This window comes from Brassica rapa, chromosome A03 (assembly GCF_000309985.2).
Source record: "Brassica rapa cultivar Chiifu-401-42 chromosome A03, CAAS_Brap_v3.01, whole genome shotgun sequence".
NCBI classification, from domain to species: Eukaryota; Viridiplantae; Streptophyta; class Magnoliopsida; order Brassicales; family Brassicaceae; genus Brassica; species Brassica rapa.
In genome coordinates this window covers 6149073-6173024 of record NC_024797.2, presented here as the reverse complement: position 1 = coordinate 6173024, position 23952 = coordinate 6149073, and the positions used below count along the sequence as shown (strand labels likewise).

General features: G+C 35.9%; 4 protein-coding genes and 2 non-coding genes across 8 annotated transcripts; 4 read left to right on the top strand and 2 right to left on the bottom strand.

The window, feature by feature from the left end:
• Nucleotides 1–4941: 4941 nt before the first annotated feature.
• On the bottom strand, nucleotides 4942–7905 carry LOC103857045. Its single transcript, XM_009134195.2, has one exon. The coding sequence runs from the start codon at nucleotides 6197–6199 to the stop codon at nucleotides 5261–5263; it is 939 nt and encodes a 312-aa protein (XP_009132443.1). The 5' UTR covers nucleotides 6200–7905; the 3' UTR covers nucleotides 4942–5260.
• A 233-nt stretch (nucleotides 7906–8138) lies between these two features.
• On the bottom strand, nucleotides 8139–11732 carry LOC103857044 (ADP-ribosylation factor GTPase-activating protein AGD5). Of its 2 annotated transcripts, XM_033286110.1 has the most exons (11): nucleotides 11510–11635; nucleotides 11317–11358; nucleotides 11013–11071; nucleotides 10839–10929; nucleotides 10311–10365; nucleotides 9886–10208; nucleotides 9459–9663; nucleotides 9174–9343; nucleotides 8734–8970; nucleotides 8571–8641; nucleotides 8139–8437 (listed from the first exon to the last, which is right to left on the bottom strand). In XM_033286110.1, exons 4-11 carry the CDS (start codon nucleotides 10884–10886, stop codon nucleotides 8263–8265), a joined length of 1284 nt encoding a protein of 427 aa, XP_033142001.1. In that variant the 5' UTR covers nucleotides 10887–10929; nucleotides 11013–11071; nucleotides 11317–11358; nucleotides 11510–11635; the 3' UTR covers nucleotides 8139–8262. The 2 variants fall into 2 exon arrangements, with proteins under 2 accessions (XP_033142001.1, XP_009132442.1); XM_009134194.3 differs by lacking the exon at nucleotides 11317–11358 and having other exon boundaries at nucleotides 11510–11732.
• A 3311-nt stretch (nucleotides 11733–15043) lies between these two features.
• On the top strand, nucleotides 15044–18124 carry LOC103857225 (GATA zinc finger domain-containing protein 10-like). 2 transcript variants are annotated; one of them, XM_033286112.1, is made up of 2 exons: nucleotides 15044–17160; nucleotides 17509–18124. In XM_033286112.1, the coding sequence occupies exons 1-2, from the start codon at nucleotides 16392–16394 to the stop codon at nucleotides 17913–17915; spliced, it is 1176 nt and encodes a 391-aa protein (XP_033142003.1). In that variant the 5' UTR covers nucleotides 15044–16391; the 3' UTR covers nucleotides 17916–18124. The 2 variants fall into 2 exon arrangements, with proteins under 2 accessions (XP_033142003.1, XP_033142002.1); XM_033286111.1 differs by having other exon boundaries at nucleotides 17320–18124.
• A 324-nt stretch (nucleotides 18125–18448) lies between these two features.
• Nucleotides 18449–23854, top strand: LOC103857042. The gene is made up of 3 exons (XM_033286114.1): nucleotides 18449–22177; nucleotides 22283–22615; nucleotides 22689–23854. Exons 1-3 carry the CDS (start codon nucleotides 21951–21953, stop codon nucleotides 23143–23145), a joined length of 1017 nt encoding a protein of 338 aa, XP_033142005.1. The 5' UTR covers nucleotides 18449–21950; the 3' UTR covers nucleotides 23146–23854.
• Nucleotides 20748–20820, top strand: TRNAF-GAA. Its single transcript has one exon. It is a non-coding gene; the product is annotated as a tRNA-Phe (tRNA).
• On the top strand, nucleotides 23418–23490 carry TRNAF-GAA. Its single transcript has one exon. It is a non-coding gene; the product is annotated as a tRNA-Phe (tRNA).
• Nucleotides 23855–23952: the final 98 nt, after the last annotated feature.

Here is a 23952-nt window from a genome sequence, read left to right as displayed (position 1 = left end):
ATTTAGGTTTCGATTCAAACTCTTTGTTTTTTACTAGTATAAACTTACTAAATAGATTTATAAAATTAAAGTAATCTTCTTCTTTTTTTGTAACTTGAAATTAAAGTAATTTGTTACTACTTGATCGTATTTGGAGAAGTTTGTACGAAAAACGAAATTATTTAGAATTTTAGATCCCTACCAGAGTTCAAAGAATAATGATAATAATTAGTGAGACGACAAAATTTCATGTTAATCTGGTCAAATAATATTTAATTTCTCAACTAAAAGATATACTAGACGCTACTATTGGTAGATAATGTTATTGCCTGATTGTCCCAACAAACCAATATTAAATCAGTTTCAAAATAATGTGGCTTCTTAGTATCATTAATATAATCAATTTTAGAAAACTATAATGTGGCTTCTTGTTTCAAAATATATTTGGTCTCTTTAAAATTTGCGACTATCAATTATGCAAGTCTTATCATACAACAAACTATCAATTTTCAAGTCTTTTCGTATGTCAATTCGTTAATCAGCTACCATCTTTTTTTTTTTCCGTCAATAGATTATATTAAACATTCGATGAAATACAACTTCAGCCGGCGGAACACGATGAACTCCCCGGAAACTTATCCCATAACAGGAAAACTAAAGTCCAAACATGGGCAACAAGAAGACACTGAAACATAATTTTAAACTAATGCAAATTTCTACAACTAGACCTTCTTACAACCCTTAAGAGAACAAAGATAAAAAGCCGAGGCTTAAACCAACCGGAAAACCAGCGAAGATCGCAGTCAGCCAAACGAATAAGCGGCGAAAAGGACGAAGCAGCCGAAACTCACCTGAACCTCCTGTTCAAGATGAAAAGCCAGAACCACGCCGAATAGCATCAAACACACACACCAACACCGAACCAAGAACCAATAACCAACACCCGGGACAAACCCTCCTAACAACCACATCTTCATCTGAATGAACCCAAGCCTCAACCTCGTTATACTGCTTCAAACCTTCAAAAAGAAGCCACCGAGGTATTATGAACTCAACGAACAAGTCCGGAGGAGACAAACACTTATCAAGAGATGCAGCAAGGACTCCTTCACGACTGAGAAAGGAGAGGTGACACCAACCAACTTCTTCACAATAGAGATGCTAACTCTGGTCTGCTTACGGACTCGCCAAAACACCACTATCCCACTGAAGATGAAGAGCAACTAGAGAAATCAATGTCAATCAAGGATTTAGAAGATACATCCTCTCCGTTGAATGGGTAAAACAAGGCAAAACAGAGGAGGTGAACCAAAACAGAGAGGGGAGAGATTAACACAAAATCACCCAAACACTCCATCGAAAGAATCGCAGATCTAAAAGCCAGCACATAAATCAGATCACCCACGACCTAATACTGACCAAAGAACATCTAAACCTCTGCATACCGACGATTCAACACCACCACACGAAGGATAAGCTCTCCACGCGCCTCTACACGGATCCACTCGTCTTCAAGCCAACGAAATAACCCATCCCGGAACAAGAAAGATCTATAAAGCAGAAAAGAGTAAAAGACAGGTGTGTTAAAAACCAGAAATAATACACAGAGATCCGTCTCCAGTGCTATGGAAGCCACTGGAGACGAAGAGCGGCGGCCAGAAACTTTTCTTTTCTCGTCTTTCATTTGAGATTTTTCAAACTTCATTACATCATTGCTTGCATGTCTTTCTTTCTCAAATTTTTAATTGTGGGAAGTCTTAATCCTCCATATAAAGACAAGGGACATTTAAGTTCATTCTAGAATACGCTCTACTATTATAAGTGAAAACGATCGGAATGAAAAAAATACAAATATTACCTGTTTTGTAAGAACCCACAAAAAAAGTCTTCATGCAATATTTTTCATCATCCTTATTCAAAATATATTCTACAAAAAATGTTACTTATAAATCTATTTTGCCAGATCTGACATATATGAGGGTAACTTTTATGATATTGTATCTACAAACACGTAATAATCGCAATAATATCAAATTAGTGTATATTTATCTTTTGGAAAATTCATATATAATTGTATATTCGATAATGAGCATATCACATTTTATAACTAGAAATTTGTGTGTGGTATGAAGCCCACGCCTGTATGTAGCTACATTTTATATTCTTTCCAACTTTTGTTTGTACCACATATTCTTTCCAACTACAGTATCATATGGTTCATTTTTATATATAGCAAAAAATTTACTTTTCCAACAATATACCTTTAATTATGTGTGTTTAAATTAATATTTTGTACACAAATATATTTATGGATTTTTGTTTTTTTGTTTAAATCAATCTAATTATCCTAAATCAATTTAGAATCCAAACGTTGAAACTATAATTGTTTTTAACATTTTAAATTATGAAACTGTTATTATTGGTTAATATTTTCTGAAAAAAAATTCTTTATGAAGATTTTCCATAAATGCAAGATAAAAAAATATTTTTTTCATAGATACAAAATAAAATGATACTTTTATAGATGTAGGTGGTAAGCAATTAGGATTCGAAATCTACTATCTCAAATATATTTATTCGTGTGGTTAAATGACATAATTTTCGTTACGAACAACCAAATTTATTTAGCGTCAATAGATAGATTTTCACAGAATTAGTCGGTTAGGCTTCAATCCGCCAAATATTATCGAATAAAAAAAATTAAAATTTTGAAAAACATTTTAACAAAGTAAAAGATAAAATATAAGTTCTTATTGATTGATATATTTTTTGGTTAGAATGACCGATAAAGCGTTCTTTTGGAGTTTTGGTTGTTAAAAAAAAAAGCATTCTCTTGGTTATAAATGATCGATAGGTCTTCCACCGAATAACAACATAAACAAAAAGAAACGGATCTAACGATTTAGCCAAAAATACTAAAAAAAAGAGACCTAACTCTAAGATTGTATCATCGGTAATATACCCACGATATATTTTTATATATTAGCTATAACATTTGTTCTTTAACAAAAAGAAACCATCCACGACACATTTTACACGTAAAAGTGTGACGCAGGCAGCTTACTTAACTTTTTTTTTTTTTCTGATATTCAGTTATAATAACTTAAAGAAGGTGGATAACTAGTTGGGCTATCAATGTAGAAATTTTTGGTTAAAATATCTTTTTGTTGGGCTATAAATATAGAAATTTTGTTATTTTGCCCTCAAATACTTATTTATAGGCTTTTAAAATTAAACCGGGTTAACCGGACAAACCTAGATTAAACCAATTAAATTTGGATAAAAAGCTGGTTTTAAAACGTCAATCGCACTTTCCATATCGCAAACCCAAACGATCGCGTTAGAAACGCTGTTCTTCGCAGCGGTCTGCATCCATCCGCGGTTCTCCCTCAAGTCTCTGCCATGAATCTCCGCTTGCCACTACGAACTCCGCCGTGGATCATCATGTATGTCTCGGGCCTGAATCGCGAGCTCCAACTTCTTCTTCTTCGTCTCAGGCTTGGCTTGTGGTGGTGGTTCAGTTCGTGTTCCAGCCAGCAGCACCGGACTCGTCCTCTGCAACTCCGGTTATCATCTCCGTCATGGCTAAGCTTCAGATCGAGAAGCTTGACAGCTCCTCCAATGGATATCTCGCCCAATTCGTCTACTCCGTCGTGCTCTCGGCCATCGCCATCGTCGTAATAAGCCGTGGTAACCGCCGGAATCGTCGGGATCGAAGTGAAGAAGAACGACAATGGTGATCTTTAGCTGTTTTTCACATATGGTCCTTCACGTTTCTGATAGTCATGATTTGACCTCAAAACCCTTGATATTACATATATGTCCTCACAAATTAACCCCCAAAGTTCCGATTGAACATTCCAGACCTCTTAGAAATTTCACAGTGGTCCCTGGCGTTTTGATAATTTCGTTTCTGACCCCGTACTTTATAAATTGTAACCATAACCTCACGATTTTGCCCGAGACTTCTCAAAAGTGCACTTTAGACCCTGTCAAATGCAAATGAACACACAAATGCAATATATACATCTAAATGCAACTTAAAATAATTAAGATGAACTACAAACAAGTGCTAAAAAGCTATAAAAACATGAGATATCAGTTTATCTTATCGATCGTGAAGACTTTTATATTGTTAGGGTTTGTTAAGGATGTCCAAGTTAAGGCTTGTGTTTTCTTTTAATGTTATCTTTAATTAAGACTTGTTTATCTAGTTCGATCGGGTTTGTTAACAATGTAAGGCTTCGTGTTTTCTATTAACTATTGTTAAGATTTGTTTATCACGTTAAATAAAATTCTTCTAAATTTCTAGGCCAGTTCTAACTTTAGCTACTGCTGATTACACTAACCACGTACATCAAATTCATTTATGTTATATACTGGCTACATTAGTTTCAGTGCTCTCTCTCTCTCTCTCTCTCTCTCTCTCTCTCTCTCTCTCTCTCTCTCTCTCTCTCTCTCTCTCTCTCTCTCTCTCTCTCTCTCTCTCTCTCTCTCTCTCACACACACACACACACACACACACACACACTCATGAAACCAGTTGTCTTCCCTCCTCTCTCCAAGGAGTAGTTAACTCGATCTGACTCTCTACTCAATCTTCCATAACTAGCGTGTGCATTTAATCTCCGAAAAGTCAAATTTTGCAGCCGTATCGGATCAAACTGGTTGGGGATGGAAGCATTTTTGCAAGCCGTATATCACTATATGAAAGGCTCTCATAGCTTCAGAGTTGTTGCATGGTTTTCTTTTAAAAAACATTGAACATTAAAATAAAAAATGAAGCTATAATTTTGTTTTGATATTTTTGCCTCGAAGGGAAAACAAATAAACACCTAAATGTATAATTCAGTTTCTCGAAATTTTAAACCTATTATTTGACGGAGTAGTAGAGTGTAGTGTGTACACAGGAGAATTACATACTCATTTCTGCCAAAAAAACAAAATGTGTAGTATTATAAATAGTAATAATAATATTGTTTATAGAATGTAAAATCTAAGAAAGCAAACAAACAATGGATTCAATCACTAGTCCACTGTCTACTCTCTGTTTACCCAATATCTTTCATTTAAACCACATGATTAATGTGATTTTTTGAAAGTATAAATAGAACAATCATACATGATACATACATACACAAACAATCAACACATACAATTTTATCTTCCCATGAAGACAAAAAAAAACCTTTTAAGTGGTTCTAAAAAGAGTCAACATTTGCGACTGTGCCGGTGCCGTCTAGTCTTCTCCGACAGCTAAGAAAAAAACAAGAATATTTATTTACAAACGAGTCCCTCCATTTAGCACCAATTCATTATACTTGGCCAAAGATTCCAATCTTTGCAGTCTCATCTCTTCGTTGAACTTCTTGATAAACGCTTCCACGCGCCGGTTCAGCTCCTCCTGACCCGGCGACGGCTCGCGTTTCAGACGCGTTTTCTGCAACGTCTCCTCCTCCGTAGAGTTCTCAGACTTGGTCGTCTTCTCCTTTGAGCTTCGCGCGTGCGACCTTTCTTGCCACTTGTCGGATTTCGACAAGTGCTTAATTAACGGCGTCGAGCGTCCTTCAGTTATCTTCTTCCACGTCGTCTCCAGCGTGTCTTGTCTCCTCGGTGGCTTCGTCACTCCCAACGCAGACTTCTTACTTTCTTGGCTAGCTTTAAGCGACTTTTGCCGACCGAACCTAGGTGGTTTCCTCGTGTTCTTCAGAACCGGAATCTCCAGCGAACCATCTTTCAGTTTTGGTTTATCTGTCTCCGGTTCTGGTAAACCGTTACTCGTTCTTGGCTTCTCCGTCTCTGTCTTTACATCTTCTCCTATCACCTTATCATTATCAATGACTTCGTGGACATCTTTCACCGTCGCGTCATTCTCCACAAATCCGGTATAATCAGAACCGGCGACGTGCGCCACGTTTAGATAACCGGCGTCGATATAAGTAGGTACCGGTACGACCGTATCAGGATCGTCAGTACTGGAACATGATTCATGCGTGAGCTTGGATGTAGCGACGATGGAGAGGATGATACAGTTGATGACTAGGTAAAGATACGGTGGCTTAAGGAGGAAGATGGTGCTATCGTAAATGATCGGAAAGCAAGAAGCAGCAAAATGGGAAACTGATGGAACGGCTAAACTCACCGCCGCCGCAACAGAGAAGACTCCGGCGATGACGACGGTGGCTGTCGTTTTAAAGGAAGAGGTAGGGAGGAGCTGCATGGTGATGATGATTTTTTTTTTTGTCAAGGCGATGATGATCTTATTATCTACAAAAGAAGCTGAGGTGTGTGTATATATATGTTAAATTATTAATAAAGTGATGAAATTAAAATTAAGATGTGGTCCCTATTGTGTTGGCCTTTTACAGACTCATAAGTGGGACCTTTACAGAAGGTATGGTTTAGGAGGCTTATCTGAGTTACACGTGGCAGTTTGGGTTTGGTTTTCTCGCTTGAAGTTAGACCATACCTAACACTACAACAAGATTTGACAATAAATGTATGTATGGCATTTAAAGATTATAGAATTGCGAGAGAATCTACCAAGTACGTACCAAGTCGTAGCGTTGATTTTTCTTTTCACTTAGCAACAAAAGTTAAGCTGATTGTGAGTCTTCAGGATATAGAGACGACAAAAGAGAAACTTCAGGATAGAGATACATTGGTGGCTCAAAAACATAGTATAACACGGTAAAATGGTTTTCTTTTTAAAATAGAACAATAAACGATGTTGGTTCGCAGAAAAACAACAAACGATGACAAGATAGTTAAAAGAATTAAAGAGAAAATAGTCATTATAGAGAAATGTGTGAGTTAGTTGCCATAACATTCCAAACAGCCAAGGTATGATTTTTAGGTATTGCTGTAGGCCATATTCATTGACATTATAAAATTAATAGTTTGAAATTCAGAGTGAGAATGAGAATTATGATATATGTAAAAAATGCTTCAAATAAGTACATGCAGATCTAAGAAAACAAAAATAATTGAGATGGATATGCATACGTTCGTTCATTCTCAATTCTAGCGTTCAATTTTGTTTTGCATAACGCGCCTATGCATAGTTTGTTTATTACTATTTTTGATTTGACAATTCAAACCAATGAAAGATATAGATCGCATTACAGGTCAACAAAAAAAACACCGACCATTTTGGATTTTTTTTGCTTGAAAATGATTTATCTTCTTGTATTTTGAATGCATGTTGGCTATATTGTGTATATCCTCTTCTTCTTATTGGTTAAAGAATGCTGTGTATATCCTTTATAGATTATAGAACTTAAAATATATAACGTGTATATATATATATTTTATAAACAACAAAATGAATAAGGCTGTCGAGTCTGACTTGTCTCCTGTGTTGCATTAATTATCATATTACGTGTTTTATTAGCTTGATTGCGACAGACCTAAAATGGCAAGATTCACAAGAATTTAAGAAGACTAAAACAACAAAACCAATCTACACAACTTAATTAGATTAGATATTAACTGGATGATTTGAACAAAAGGCATTTACAAGTTGTCTTTATCATATTGCCGAACTTAACTATCCCGCGCGCAGTCTTTGAGTCGTTAGTTTGCTACTATATAAAAAGGCTATTTAAGAACCAAACATTAATAACTATAATCTTATCTACAATTGAATTGGTTCACGAACATGACATCTTAAAAGGAAAAAGGTAAACAAAGGTTGGCGAGAGGGAGGTACAAAAACTTGTGGTGAAGGAGAGGAGAATGAATGAGTTTTTTATTTAAGCCATTTGACCGAAAGCCCGAACAATGCCAAACTCAAACCTTTTGTAACGCTTAAACAGCCGTCCATACATAACAAGTTCAACATCAACACGTAGCCTTTATTGATCTTACCAATAAAGGTCGATAACTTTCTGTTTGAACGGGTTTTCTAGCCGTTTGTTTTCTTTGCTTAGTTCCAAAAAGCAATCGTACGTATCCATCTTTACATAGGCAAAGCAACTATCAAGTTTGGTTTCTAGAACAAAGCATACTTCACAATAGTTAGGTGTAGTTAACAACAACTTGATTGTTCTGCTTGAATTTTACGTTTACATGTTATATAGCTTTTCACATAAACCTACAGCTTCAGTGTTTTACCTACAGTTTATTTGTAAATCATAGTCCAAACTATAACAAAAAAATTCAACGAAAAGAATTGTTTGATGAAAAAGCTGATCGTGGGTTATTGTATATATATATTTTTAGTTCTTCAAATACATGACAAATTTTAAGATGCACAAAATTCAGAAAAGGTCCCTCTCTTGATCAATGTTTAGTGAACATTCCATCCATCAAGGAAGAAAAATCAAACTCTTTGCCTGACTGAGAAGATGGTGTGGTGCCCGTTGGTTGTTGTGCTGCAGTTGATGACTGAGGTTTACCGGTTGAGTTTGGGGTCATACCGTTCCCCACGTGGTTGACTTGACTCGTCGTGTAGAAACTGCATTATAGATGATACAATCAGAAATCAGTATATATCTCAGAGTACGTACATTAAGAAAATTATTCTTCAAAGGGAAAACTGAATGAGAGGGATACAGATTCCTCCTTTTTAATCAGTATTGTTTACATACTTGGATATTGGATATTGAGGAGTGTTCTCTTGCGGTTGTACAGGTCTCATGTTCATGTTTGCGTTCATGTTCTAAAGTTAACATAGAGCAAGAACCAGTGAGAACTTTGTCAAGGGTAATTTAAATCTTGCTCAAAAAAGTAGAAGCAAAATGGAGATCTTACTTGCATAAGTTTCTGGAGATCAGGTTGACCACCTCCTGGGTTAGTCATTCCAGGGATCTGGTAACCATTGTTTGACCAATTTGCAGATGCTAAGTTAAGAGCATTAGCAACAGCTTGTTGATTCACGCCGTTTGGAGTTCCTCCTGCAGCTTTTGCTGCAGCCATGTAAAGGGCTTGCTGCTGAGCAAGCATAGCAAACTGTTGCTGCTGCATGGCAAAAGGCGACACCATATTCGACTGTAAAAAAATGAAACACAGGAGTTATATTTCCAGTGTTGAAATTGAAAGAATCAGAGTAAGTGAACACAGACTCACTATATATGTAACTTGTGAGTTTAACGATACACCAAAATAAATATGGAAAACTGAGAATCAATAGAAAGGTAGATCCAAGAAAGCCGTATATATGAGGAGAATATATAATTGACTTCTGTGTTTACCTTCTCAAATAGGCTCATGATATCGCCTTTCACATCTTTCTGTGGTGCTTGTTGGGCTGTAAAATTAGGCGTGTCTTTAAACAAATCCTCGATCCCGGTAGCTGGAGGAGAACTGTTCTCGTCAGGTTTTGCTGTGACAATTTTCTCAACCGTTTGACCACTTCCAGCCGCTGTGGGATTGAGAAATTAATATTTTAATCTACAGCATTTTTGTAGAGAAGAAAGGGTAACATAATGAAAAATGTGCCACAATAATCATGATCATGCATAGATAAAGATACATACACTGAAAGCCAGCCCATAGGTTATCATCAGCAGGAGCTGCTGTCTCTGAGGTATTTGCAGCAGGCTCATCAACTGATAGCATGTTGAAGAGGTCAGTAGCAAAATCCACCTTTGGAGGATCTGATGCCGGTGCAACATTTACTGTTGGTTTCTTTGTCTCCACAGGAGCGGCTACAGTTTCTATTTTCTGCTGTGGCTTTATAACCTATCAATTTTATAGCAAAATGTATCAGAAAAACAAGGATTTGGATACTTTTAGTAAAATTGAAAAGTCACTCTTCGAAAGATTATGATGCTCTAGAAACAAAGTTGTCTACTAGATGTAAGAATAAAAGGACTGACATCATCATCATATGCATTATCTATGGATAACTAAAGGTGCTAATTTCTTCAGTAAAAAATATCGTCCATGTAGTATGTTTGGTACCTGATTAGGTCCCTGGGGAGGCACTGGAAGACTTATCCTCGTTGCAGCAACACTATTTCTTATTCTAGGTGCTTGGACAGTTTTCTTCTCCTCGAACAAATTTACAGGACTACTACTGTGGCCATGCTCATATCCAGGTACTGTCCTCTCAACGGATCTCCGCCGTTCCTGCTCCACTCTTGGGGGTGATCTAGCCTTTTCACCTTTAGAAACCCATCTCTTCTCTTCATACTTTGCACGTATGAAATTCTCAATTCCAACTCTATCATAATTTGGGGGTAGCTCAGCTTCCCAGTAACTATTTGCTCTCTCGTTTCCCATTGCTGCATGCAAATATTGTCCATATGTACTTTTACACGGTGAAACTAAACTAACCCTCTCTAATGAAGGCGCCTACAAAGAATTAAAGTTTGAAAGAAACTTACAATGGATAAATGCAACCTGCTCGGGGAGCCATGTGTCCAGAGTGGCAGATCGAACCTACACTCATAAGCCGAAAACTCAGATGTTTCGCTTGAATAAATAAGTACGCTTATGCTGCTAAGGTTAACATGGACTTGACTAGAAGGACCCACATCATATAAAAAATCAGAAGTCACAACTTAATCATGTACTTTTGCACATAATTGTTTGAGGTTCCGGCATAAACTACTAAACTGGACAAAAGTTTTTTTTTTTTTCCAAGTCAGCCAGTCAGGGAAGGGGCAGCACAGAAAGCAGAGCAATTTGGTGCATTCAAGTCAGGCTTCTCAGCTACATAACTACAGAAGTGATTCTTGAGATGGAAATAAAAGATGAAAGTACAAATATGAAAAACTAGCAAAAACACAAACTGACAGGATGAAGAGAATCAGAGCCAATTGGAATGAGTCTAACAATTAAAAGAACATTGAACAAAGATCTGAGCTTCTTCTATTGAAACGCAGCATCGAGAAAGGAAAGTGAGAGAGGACCTTGGATATGTGTACACCGAGACTCCTGTGGATCCCAGAACATTGCATGCATATAAAGATACCTAAATTAACACTAGCCCATCTTGGACCTCTGCAAAGCAAATGGAATATAGAATAAATGTGAAGCCCACAATGCTCTGATAGTTTCACATGTGCGAAAAAAACAAACAATACTTTGTTTTGCAGTCAGCACATTCTCTGTTCTCTGGATGCTTAAGAAGCCCTTCCAGAATCTGCAAAAGAAAAAAACAACGAAAACGAAATATTCAAGAAATAGACCAAGGAATGCTCAACAAACCAAAATGAATCAAAGTTCACAAATCATCATGATAAGTTCACATCATTAGATATTCAACTCAAAGGCTACCACATGTATATGAACGAGATCATATATCCTTGATGTGGTGATCGTGATAAGCTATTCTCACATAAAAGACAAATCGAAGAACAATCCTAGCTCAAACGATCGGGACCTCACCTAACCACATGAAATCGACGGAGAATGAAGATTCTCTAGCTCCTAAAACACACAGATCCAATCGAATTAAGATCGTTCGTAATCCATGATCAAGCATCGACGAGAATTACAATAGATACGACTACAAATCCGTAAAGCTAGGAGAAAACGAGAAAACAATCTGAGATTGAGATTTCGAGAGAGAGAGAGAGACCTTTCTGTGGCGGGCATTAAGCTCCTTAGAGACGTTGGCTTTCTCGTTCATGGTGGGTATGGAGAATCGGAGGAGGAGAAGAGGAAGGAAGGAGCTGAACAAGGAGAAACAATCTGCGCGAGACGAGGAGGTCAATACCGTCTTTTTACTCTTTTCAACGCTCTCTCTCTTCCTCTATGGGGTCAAATGCTTTTGGACCGTTCAGATTTTGGGATTGGTTTACCGTTTCGGTTTATTTTTTCTTTATTTTATCGGGTTTGGTTTAGTTGTTGGTTTTTTTCAGGTATGAGTTTTATCGGTCAGAAATTCTTAAAAACTTAAAATGACTTTGGTTATGAATTGTGAATTTGTGATACAAACTAATCCTAACATCGACAATACTTAAAATAGTTAGATATGGGCTGACACGGATCAGATATCCAAATTTTGGAACTATTTATGATTTGCGCATATGTTACGGATATCTAATTTTTCGATTTGATTTACTTCGGAAATATACAAATATCCGAAAAATCGAATATCCAAAAAATAAATAGATATTTTTCGGATATATATGAATATTTACAGATATCTTATTTTTTAATTAATACAAATAATCTTGAAAATTTGATACAAATTTGTTTTTAAAAACATTTTTTGCATGATATAAAAAAATTAAAATTAAAAGAGATAGTGAAACTACATATTTTGTAAATTTTAAACTTAGTTAAAATTTATAATAACAAAAAAAAAACTTAAGAAAAAGTTATAATTGTCATCAATTTTTTTTTATGTTTCTTTTATAAAAGTAATAATTCGAATAGAATTTTTCAAATCATATATTAGAATTACAATTATATAAACTATACATTTAAAACTCTAAATATAATCAAGATATATATGTATTTATATATTTCCGGATCAGAACAGATATCCTCTTCTAAATTAATATATATGATTTGTTTCAGTTTTAACGGATATTAATTTTAATATTTCTTTGCTTCTAATGTTTATAGATATCCGAAATTTTCGGATCGAATCGAAAAGAATAACAAATTGAATAAAATTTAGCAGATAAAATGCTCAGCCCTAAGTTCAAGTATATATTAACACAACGTAATTTCTAAACTGCGATTGGAACAAGAGGTTTTGAGATATGCTATAGATATCTAAACTCAAGAATAAAAAACGTAAAAATATTATTTACTTGCAGAACATGTATAAGTAATATATTTTTGAATGTCCCCTAAATTTTATATTGAATCAAATGCCATAGGGTAGTGTTTTCTGCTTTGCTTGTAAAATGAAAAGTTTCAGTGGAAAATTATTTTTACTTAATTATGTACAGGAAATGATTTGGAACGAATAAAATGTTGAGCGATTTGCATACTAAATACTATAAGATGAAGAAATTAGCGCATATAGAAAAACCGATGGCCCAAACGTGAAGCCCACCTCTAACTGTTACGAAAATACATGGATGCCCCTATACCTTCTCTTTCTTCTACGTAAGATGATCAAATATTTGGAAGAGAGAGAAACAATTATTAATGCTCTTTCTCCATTCTTTCACCTTTTTCTTATCTGTTTTATTTCTCCAATTCGCTTTCTTATCTGAGTTTTCTTTGATTCTTCTATTCCCCCTTCTATATTTAATGTACACAAAACACATAATCTCATCTTCAATAATATTCTAGTGTCTTCTCTATTTATTTTATTGTCGTTCGATAATCAGATTTCTTGTTTTGTAATTCGTTTGTGTTACTGCTTTGTTCTATAAGTGGAAAATTATTCATATAGCAGTGTGTAGGAGATTTGGTCCAGACAAAAATGTTCAGGAGATTTTATTCAGACATCAGTGTTCTTAAGATTTTGTTGTGACCACATCTCCACCGCATCAGAGCGTTGTCGTGTCCGCGTCTTCTCTTCTCGTTGTTTGATTATGGTGAGGCTTACACCGAGATAATTAAATCAAGTAGAACGGTCTTCAGTAAGCGATGAATTGTACATCTTGAGCTGGATCGAGTATTGCAGTTCGAACATGATGAACTGAGCATTTGGGTCTTCTCAGTTCGATCGATGCAAGCTCATGGCAACTGAGGATCCAATTTTTTTTTTTTTTTTGCAAAACTGGTCCCCCTAATATTAGCATTGTTATATTCTAACTTATCCAGATACTTTACATTTTAGCTTGTATTTAATTTATATTTACCGGCTATTTTGATCAGTAGATAGTTGTTACTTTGTATCAACACGGATAAACAAAAAAATTAACTCTCTAATAAATCACAAAATATATGTTTAGATTTACATGTTCGGCTAAACATAAAATTAACTCATTAACAAATTACAATACAAATGATTAAAATGGTTGTTTAGCCGGTTAAGATTTTACTTGACTTTTATTTGTTATAGTTAGCCGGTAATATACACCAGTTATCTCGACATTTTTATAGTTAGTCGGTTATATATACTAATTAATAATTTAATGGAATAAGCGGTTAAGATTTTACTTGATTTTTTTAATTACATTTAGCCGGTAATATGACCTATTATCCCAGTATTGTAACTTGAATTGAAACAATGAAAAAACAACTAAGACTGTAAGGACCATTCAGGAGATTTTTAAAGGGTTTGGAATGTAGAATCTGAAAGTCTGGGACCGATTCGTGAAGCTATTTGTACACTTGAATATATTGGGACCAACTAGAAAATATCCGAAGGTTGGAGGACTTGTGTTGCAAAACATAAGAAATCACCATTATTGACATTCCCGGTTAATATATTACAAGTTCGGATAAAAAACAGAAAAAAACATTACCATTCATACATAGCCGGTCATTCAAAATGTTATCCTTCCCGATCTAGACAATAAGTGTATTTCTCAAGATTCCATACAGTAATGACACTGAAGGTCTGGTTTCTAAAGAGCTACTAACAGATTGAATCTCTGCATCTTGGAACATGTGCTTCCTAATGTAAACCACGTCTCTTCAACCAATCAACACTGAAGTTACAATATGAGTGACGTAGTTTTAGATAAACCTCCAAGATGAAGCATGAAAGCAAGCTTAACAAATTGCAATGGCAACTCTATCATGTTTATCACCAAGCCACACCTTCTTCTTGAGAATCTCACAAAGAGTAACAAGCGCTCTCTTAGCTTTCGTTTCATCTTCTTGCTACAAACAAACACAAACAAACCAAGCTAAGTATCATGAACAAGACGGATGTGACCCCAGAATGAGCGTGGTTGGGGTTTTGAGGGACAGACCTTGCCCTTTCCACGGTCAGTGCTTTCAGGTCCTGAGGAATAATAGACGTAACATGGACCTACAAGTATGGACATATTTTATCTTGTTAGCCGGATATCTAATAAAATTCATGTTTTATATGTGTGTTAGCTGGATAATCTAGAAAATTTCATGTTTTCTGTGTGTGTTAGCCGTATAATCTAGAAAAGTCCATGTTTTCTGAGTTTGTTAACCGGTTAATAGAAACATCAAATGATCAGTTATTACTAGAAATAGATATATCAATTGAATACTTACATTTTCAGCCGTGTCCAGCGTCCTTGCATGTGCTGGTTTAATACCATTGCCTCGTATTTCTTGTTTACTTTAAGCTGTCTCGACATCATGAAACGTCCAAGACGACCGAAATATGGAGACTGGTCTGCCAACTCTATGAATTTTCCAAAAGACGACGCCTTTAGGACTTCGAGTTCGTCTTCCTCGAGTGTCTCTAATATATGCTTTATGCATCCAGGCTTGTGGTAGGTGGTAGAAAGTGACTCTCAGACCATCGGGTTCATCTCCAATGGCAAAGAACCGAGATGGAAAAAGGTGTCTGCCATTTGATCTCCCGTGGGGAACATGAAATCTGCACGGGATCGGAATATTTAACAGATTTACCAAATTGCATATGATGAAAATGAAAGAGTTTAGATATCTTAAAAAGATATACGAAGAGTTTTACTCGAAGAAACTTCAGAGGAAAACAATTAGATGTGTAGAATAATGGACTTACCGTCAAAGGATGTGATAAATAATTGCGACTCAGAATTAGGTTTGCGGTGATCGGAGATTGGTATTAGAAACCTCTGAAAATAATTTTCGACGGAGATGACGAAGAACTCCCAAAAAAATGAGCGGTGAAAGATACTAGGAGAGAGATGAGTGTTGTATCGATTTTGGTGACGCATGAGAAAGAGAATATAGGTGGTTTCGAAATTGAATAGGCTGTAGGTAGCGTTACACGAACCTAGGGGCAGAATAGTCATAAAATCAAGCGCGTGTTGATGAAAAAAGCACTTTTCCATATCTGCAAATTAAGCGGTTATGCTTGTATATGCAGTGCAATTTCTCTAAAATGTTTGTATTGGTCCCTGAGAAATTATTTTCATAATGCTAGATACTCTAGTTTTGTAAAGAAAAATGTACCTAATAGACCACATGCACTATCATTTAACGTTGTCTTCACTGTCACTATTTTCCTAATAATAACATACAAAGTAAGGAAAAAAACAGATTTTTATTTATCTAGGCATGATAAAAATAAGCAAATTTAAGCAAAAAAGAAGAAGAAAAAAGAAGCAAATGTAGGAAATCTGACTAAGATAGAGATGTATATATTGAAGAAAAAAATAACACTAGTTAGAGAGAAAAAAATTCAAGATAGTAAGATAAATAACTATATAATATTGAAGAAAACTATAGATATGCATTGTCATTAGTTTGTATGGTTTCAATTTACCCTCAGAGATTTAATACCTTAATAGTTAGACAGACAATAAAGAATCCTCTTAATAAATAGAGAGTTCATTTCCTTGAATCTAACACAAAAGAAATAAGACATCACTCAATCCGACCAAAGTTTTACAAAACAAATTGTTAACCAAGCTATGTCTCCTTCAAACTCCTCCTCCTCACCCGAGACTGATCAGAGACTCAATGATATTGTTGTGGCCGTGCAGGAGAAGAGTACAATGACGAATCCTAAACAAGTGTCTCCTCGAGAGGTGGTGCCTGAAGTGAACAATCCGACACAAGGGTCTCCTCAAGAGGTCGTGCCTGAAGTGCACAATCCAACACAAGTGTCTCCTCAAGAGATCGTGCCTGAAGTGAACAATCCAAAACAAGTGTCTCCTCATCCAGAGGTCGTGCCTGAAGTGAACAATCCGAAACAAGTGTCTCCTCATCAAGAGGTCGTGCCTGAAGTGAACAATCAGAAACAAGCGTCTCCTCAAGAGGTTGTGCATGAAATGAACAATCCAAAACAAGTGTCTCCTGGAGAGGTCGTGTCTCAAGTGAACAATCCGAAACAAGTGTCTCCTCAAGAGGTTGTGCCTGATCCGAACAATCAGAAACAAGGGCTTCCTCAAGAGGTTGTGCCTGAAACTGAAAGCAAGAAAACTCAGAGGGCAAGTTTCGAGTTACGTGTTCTCCGAGCAATAAACAAATTGATAAAAAAATATCCATCGTTGGATAATCATTCCCTTATTTGTAACATCTGCAAGAGAGGGTTCCCCAACGCTAACTCCCTAGGCGCTCACCAAAAGACCCACAAGCATGACCTAGAGCTGGAAAGGAAGCTGAAGCAGGCGGAGCCAATCTATTCTCCTCCTGGTCCTGGACAATGCTTTTGGAAGAAACATGATAACTCTTACCAAGGTACGACGTCTAACGCTTTATCAAATGATAAGCATCTTGGTATCTCTCGTGAGTCCATAGGAGGAGAGGGTAGTAGCGTCAGAAAAATGAACATTGGCGAGGTCATGGGTTATCCTTCGCCTCCTCCATACGGGAATACTAACTATGGTTTTTCTTCAGGGGCTCCCTTAGTCACTCACAACTATAACCGCCCTAATTTATCAGATTTTAACCGTAGTGGTCTCTCTTTTGGTCCTTTTAAGCCTAATGGAGGCGGTAACTACCCATACCCTCCTTTCACAATGAACCCGAGCTATGGCTCACATGATTCAAAAATTATGAATTCTATTTCTCAACCTAATACCTTAGGGAGCTGTAGCAACAACAACAACAATAACAGTAGCTCACAAGGTGCAATATCACTTGAGCTCTCTCTTGGTCCATCTAAGTGGATGGGAGGCGGCAACAATAACAGCAGCGTCTACCCATCGTTGAATGGTGGAGTCACTGGAGGAGGAAGCATGGACCTGAACACGCCAGTGCGTCCTCTTGTGTCTCGAAATCATTTTTACAGCAATTACCCGCTTGATTCGTTCACTAGCAACGTTCCTCCTCCTCCTCCTCCTTCTCCAGCCACCAGTCTTTCTAATGATGAGAATGTTCCGGGATCTAGCCTCATCTCGAAGGAGAAAAACAAAGCCATGGTGGTTGATGATGATGAAAAGGATAACTGGGAGACTGGAGGTCATGATGCGGATAAGCCGGCACAAGTTTAAGCTAAGAGTTGGGGTCGCTGTTCATCTTCTTCCCTTTGTGGTTTTCAATTTTAAATGCTTTGTATTGTCTCATAACTATTTGAATCATTTCTTCACCTCATTCTCTTTTTCTCTCTTATGCTTTGTTGTCTTTTGAAGATTGAAATGCTATATTTTGGGCTTCGTTAATGTTTCGATTTATTCCTGAATCCATTTATCTTTTTTCTCTATATTGTTTTAAAAATTTCTGAATTTTTTTTTTAAATTCCTGCTCTAAATATTCGAATGTGAATTTCATCTTTCAAAGGTTAAAGAGGTTCTGCTTTTTGCTTTGTAATCCTTTTTTTTTTGAAAAAAACATCAAATCTACTCATTGGTTGTTTCCTAGTAAATTTTATGTTATAATCGTTTGCATTGGAAAATCGACAAACAAAATGTAGGAGAAATATAAAGGTCTTCCATTACTGACTAGTAATGTAACCTCCATCCCCTATGTGTTTTACACACGTATATCATCATCTTTCATGATACTTTTGACAAATAGAAACATAAGGTTATCTTATATATTTATCATATTGTGGAATTAAAAGAACATGCGATTGGTCGGATTCACAATTCACCATACATAGGGAAAGATGAAACACTTTTTTATGAAAACACTGTTATGTATCAAGTGAATTATAAAGCTTGGAATAAAGAACATGGGAAATGGATCTTATTTGTTTAGCATAGAGAATGTTAACAAAATTAGGAAGTGTGGTAACAAAATTTTATTTATTCTACAATGGATTATTTTGAATATTCTGATAAATAAGGTGCATGTAGAAAATAAATAAATACAGATTTATTTTTGAAAAAAAATGATGATGTATCCAAGAGCATCTCCAGCTCATAGTTTCTTAAAGATGGTATCTAAATTAAATAATAATGTATCTAAGAGATCTGCCAGTCCATAATTTCTTAACCATGATATAGAAACAAAAAAATTAGCAATATTTTAATATAATTTAATTATCTATTTAAATTTTAATATTGCAGAGAAATAGAATAATTGAAAATGATACATATTTTAGAAGTATATCATGAATAACCTAATAATATACTCGTTTTTCTTCTCTTTCATCTTTATATATTTTTTCAAGATGAGAGAGATCCTATGAAAACCTCCCACTACTGAAGGTTCTCTAAAAAGTAAGTACGGTAGTATTAGAGAAAATATTGAGTTCTAATGGCATTGGAGTTCTCATTGGTTTGCTGTCTTGGTAGGCTTTTCTAGGGTTATATGTGCTTCCAGTTCCAGCAGCTGCGCTGGTGAAGCAGTGCATCTTCGCATTGACAATGCAAAGGCTCTACGGTTTGAAGTTTTTCCTACTCCAATGCCTGTTGAGGCGGCATGGCTAACTCATAGGCTAATCATGGGATGGTAGTTTGTGAGCACTTGCCGGATAGATTTAGTGAGCTAACATAGCCATGAAACATTTAGTAGTAAAACGTGTTTTTTTTTGCCACAAAATTTTTGTAGCAAAATTTGTGCTTTATGTTACGATTTAGCTTCAGTCCAAATTTGGCACAAACATATAGTCATGTTTTCGTTGTTTTTCATGGCTAATACTCCATATAGCCATGAAATAGCCAATTTTTTTAATTGTGTAAAACTAGAGATGTCAGATTCGAATCTCATAGAAAATATTTAGTAACCGAATTTTGTATGTAACCCGAAAAATTACGAGATTCGGTCCAGAACTTTTTGCAATCAAAATAAAAAAATAAGATGAATATTTTCATCGATCAATGTACCATATGGCAAATAAACCTATCATACGTAAAATTTTATGATATTTTTATTTTTGGATATAGTGAGTATAGGAACCGCATAAACGGAAATTATGTAGAGAGTCGGCCAACATAGTTAACTCAAATCACGTCATTTTATGATTCAATGCTAAATTTTCCAGCCAAACTGTTCAGTTGGTTTGTCGTATGTCTCACACTAAATATGAGGAAGCGAACGATGGAAAATGAATCTTATTAACGTACAAATTACAAAAGGTCAAGATACTTCTGAAATTGTAAACATCAAAAATCTTGCATTTTGAAACAGAGTGCTTTGAATATACTGTCAGGCTAAATTTACCAACTGCATGACTACACCAAAAAAAAAAAACGATTCAACATAAACATCTAAGAATTTAAATGTCCAAGTTGGCCGACCATTGCTGCTTCCTAGCATTCGGGAAACTACAGCAACTTTTGAATGTAGAAAAGTTCATTATCAATGCTTCTAAACAAACTATAGAAATCTTGCTGGTGGGCTGATCCCATCAATCCAATATCTATAAGAAAAATTATTACCAAAGCTCCTAAACTCATTGAGAAGTAATTAGTTCTACGGAGAAGATCAATCTGATTTGAGGGCCGCCATATCAGTGCAACTCTCAACTTAGCTATGGTTTACCATTGACGAGAGGTCTAAATTATTCGTTTGATATTAGTCTAACATCAATGAGATTATTAAGTTTTTTGAGTTCGTGAAGATTTGGATTTTTTTTGTCAGAAATGACGATTTGGATACATTATTGCAGAATCTCACAAGAATATGAAGAAAACAAAGTAATGAACTATATTTGTCGTCTAACTTGTATTGAGAAAACAAATTCAACTTGCAAATTTGTAATTTTACTTGGCAAACCAACACTAATGAGATTCTATGACAGTTTTGATGAAGCATTTTGTTTAACATTTCACAAACGCTAAGTAAATAACGTGTCTATAAGGTTTTGCCGTTTCCTTCATATATATTGTTGTGCCTTGGTATATTTGTGTTATATAGATAGTTTGGATTTCTATGTCATCGCGGGGATAGCTCAGTTGGGAGAGCGTCAGACTGAAGATCTGAAGGTCGCGTGTTCGATCCACGCTCACCGCATTTTCCTTTTTATTTTTATTGTCTTTCTTCCTTTATTCAGATTAGGTTAGGATATCTTCCTTCATTTACTACTGGAGATACTGTATTTGCTTCCGAGTAACGATTTGGTAACGTCTCTTATCAAACCAGTGGTGCTCGTTGGAAAGAGGTGGGACAATTACGTATAATGGCCGTGATCCGGACTCTAAGTCCTCAGTTAGAACTGCATTTAGGTTTGTGGTATTCATTAGCAACATCTCAGAGGTATAGAGCCTACACTTTTATAATTCAACGGTTACTACATCAAAATTTTGGTTAATATGGTTGTTAAACGGTCATTGAGAGGGAGCTGACGATCTCCAAGTGTTTAGAGTTCTTCGAGTTGCCCAAATCTTTGCACCTCTTTACAGCTTGAAACCCTTTTACACTCAAAGGACAATGTTTAGTTGAAGTTCCCCTAATGGCCTAATGTCTCTTTGGTCTGCCACTCTGCCTCAAAAATCGCCACCTTTTATGTGGGTTCCCTTACAAAGCGACGAATCTATGGAAAAGCTTTAACTAAGTTCATCCTAGCTATTATATATTAGCCGGTGAAAAAAAAACAATTCTCTAGCAAAAATCATGTTACTCAAAGTAGTTCTTGTCTTCTTAAGTTATATACTTATATGTATTATATTCAATTGTTATATTTATGAGAACCGAGAAAATGTGGATCATTCTACTTTCTTTTCTAACAATTTTTTAACAATGCAAAAGTATTATATAATAACTTCTTTTGGTTTTCACTAAATTTAATTGTTTACTTCTAAGAATTAAATATTTTTTTCTAAGAATTAAATATTCAGATATATATTATACAGTTTTGTCTTCATTACAAAAATCAATCTTAAACGATGCTTAAATTGGAGAAATAGTCATACTTTTACGTTGAAACGAAGTTAAAAAAAAACGTTTAGTGCAATTGTTGATGTTGTCACCGTGAAGGCACACAATTCCTCAGCATGGACCTCAATAATCAATTAACATAATAGCCCCTTCATTAAGCAAGCATTTGACTTTCATTCCTATAAATTCACAACTAGATTTTACAACCCTCATCATCACCAACACATTCAACTCTCTCTCCTTTAATTTTAAATAAGGATACAAAGATGGAGATCTCGAAAACCCTTTTGCTTGTGATTTCTCTTGTGGCTGCAACTTGTTTCTTGCAAGCCAAGGCAGCTGGAGTTTACTGTACCAACCCTAAATCTCGGTGCTATTACAAGACCATTCAATGTCCAGAAGAATGTCCAAGCACAACCGTTATGAATTCAAAGAACAAAGTTTGCTACGCCGATTGCGATAGACCCACTTGCAGCGCCCAATGCCGGAGTAAGTTTTTTTTTTATTCCTTGTCACACAAGTTTACTCGCATATGTTTCGTACACCCTCTATTGGATTGTTTTCAAATATAATGAATCATATGTCATTGTATAGTGAGGAAACCAAACTGTAACAAACCTGGATCAGCTTGTTATGACCCGAGGTTCATTGGAGGAGACGGCATTGTGTTTTACTTTCATGGAAAGAGCAATGAAGAGTTCAGCCTCGTCTCTGACTCTGACCTTCAGATCAATGGTAGGTTCATTGGCCACAGACCCGCTGGTCGTGCCAGAGACTTCACATGGATCCAAGCTCTCGGATTCCTCTTCAACTCCCACAAGTTCTCTCTCGATGCCGCCAAATCCGCCACCTGGGACAGCGAAGTAGACCATCTCAAGTTCACTTTCGATGGCCAAGATCTATCTGTCCCCGAAGAAACTCTCGCCACCTGGTTAGCCTCAGTTCCAAACATGTATTCAAGATTCTTGAAAGTGTGAAACCTAAATGTTTTCTTTTTAAAAAAGGTACTCACCGAACAAGGACATCAAGATCGAGAGAGTGACTATGAAAAACAGCGTGATCGTGACAATCAAAGACAAGGCCGAGATCATGGTCAATGTTGTTCCAGTGACAAAAGAAGACGACAGGATCCACAGCTACAAAGTACCATCAGATGATTGTTTTGCTCATCTTGAGGTTCAGTTCAAATTCTTCAACCTTTCACCAAAGGTCGATGGAATCTTAGGACGAACCTACAAACCGGACTTCCAGAATCCGGCTAAGCCTGGAGTCGCAATGCCAGTGGTTGGTGGTGAAGACAGCTTCAAGACCTCATCTCTCCTCTCCAATGACTGTAAAACTTGCATCTTCTCTGGATCACAACAAGCAGAGATTGATTCTGTTAAGTCAGAGATTGAATATGCTACTTTGGATTGTACCCGTGGAGCGTCTTCTGGTAATGGAATCATCTGCAGGAAGTAAAGAATCACAGAAGAATAATACCAGAGAGCACTAGCTTCTGCTGGAGGTTTTTAAGTATAAATAAGTGTTGGATAAACCTTACTATGTACCACTTATGCAATGTATTATCCACCATGTATTCCAGTTTGTATTAAGCTAATCATTGTTAATGATATGTAATATTTATAAACACTGCGTAATCCACCAGTCCCAAAACAACAAGTTCATGAAGAGCAGAGAAAGAAACTATCAATAAACAAATATGTTAGTTAGCAAATGAAAAGTTAACAAAAGCGGGGATAGCTCAGTTGGGAGAGCGTCAGACTGAAGATCTGAAGGTCGCGTGTTCGATCCACGCTCACCGCATTATTTTTGCAATTTTTTAAAAGATTGTTCTTCCTAAACATGTTGTGCTTGTGAGGAGACTTGGGCGCTCAGGTTCGAATTTGCATCCGTTTATTAGACTATCCTCAAAAATCACATTCATATTTTCCTGAATTTTAGATCGGATTAGGTCAGATTTTTCTCGTATTCAGTTCGGATTGGGTTATATCTAAATACCTTAAATTATTCTAAAATTTTGAAACAAATAAAAAAACTAGCCAAACTATCTAAAGCTGGAAGCATTAAATCAGTTTAAAGCAAATTTTCAAAATATCCTTAAACCAGGTGTTCTACCTATAAGTTATGAGTTTAATTATTTTACAAATGTACGTAAATAGATATATATCAAACCCATTAGAATAAATTATTTTCATGCTTTTGAAATATTTATTTAAAGTTGTACTAACAAATAAATATTAAACTTATGTAACTAAATAATAAAAA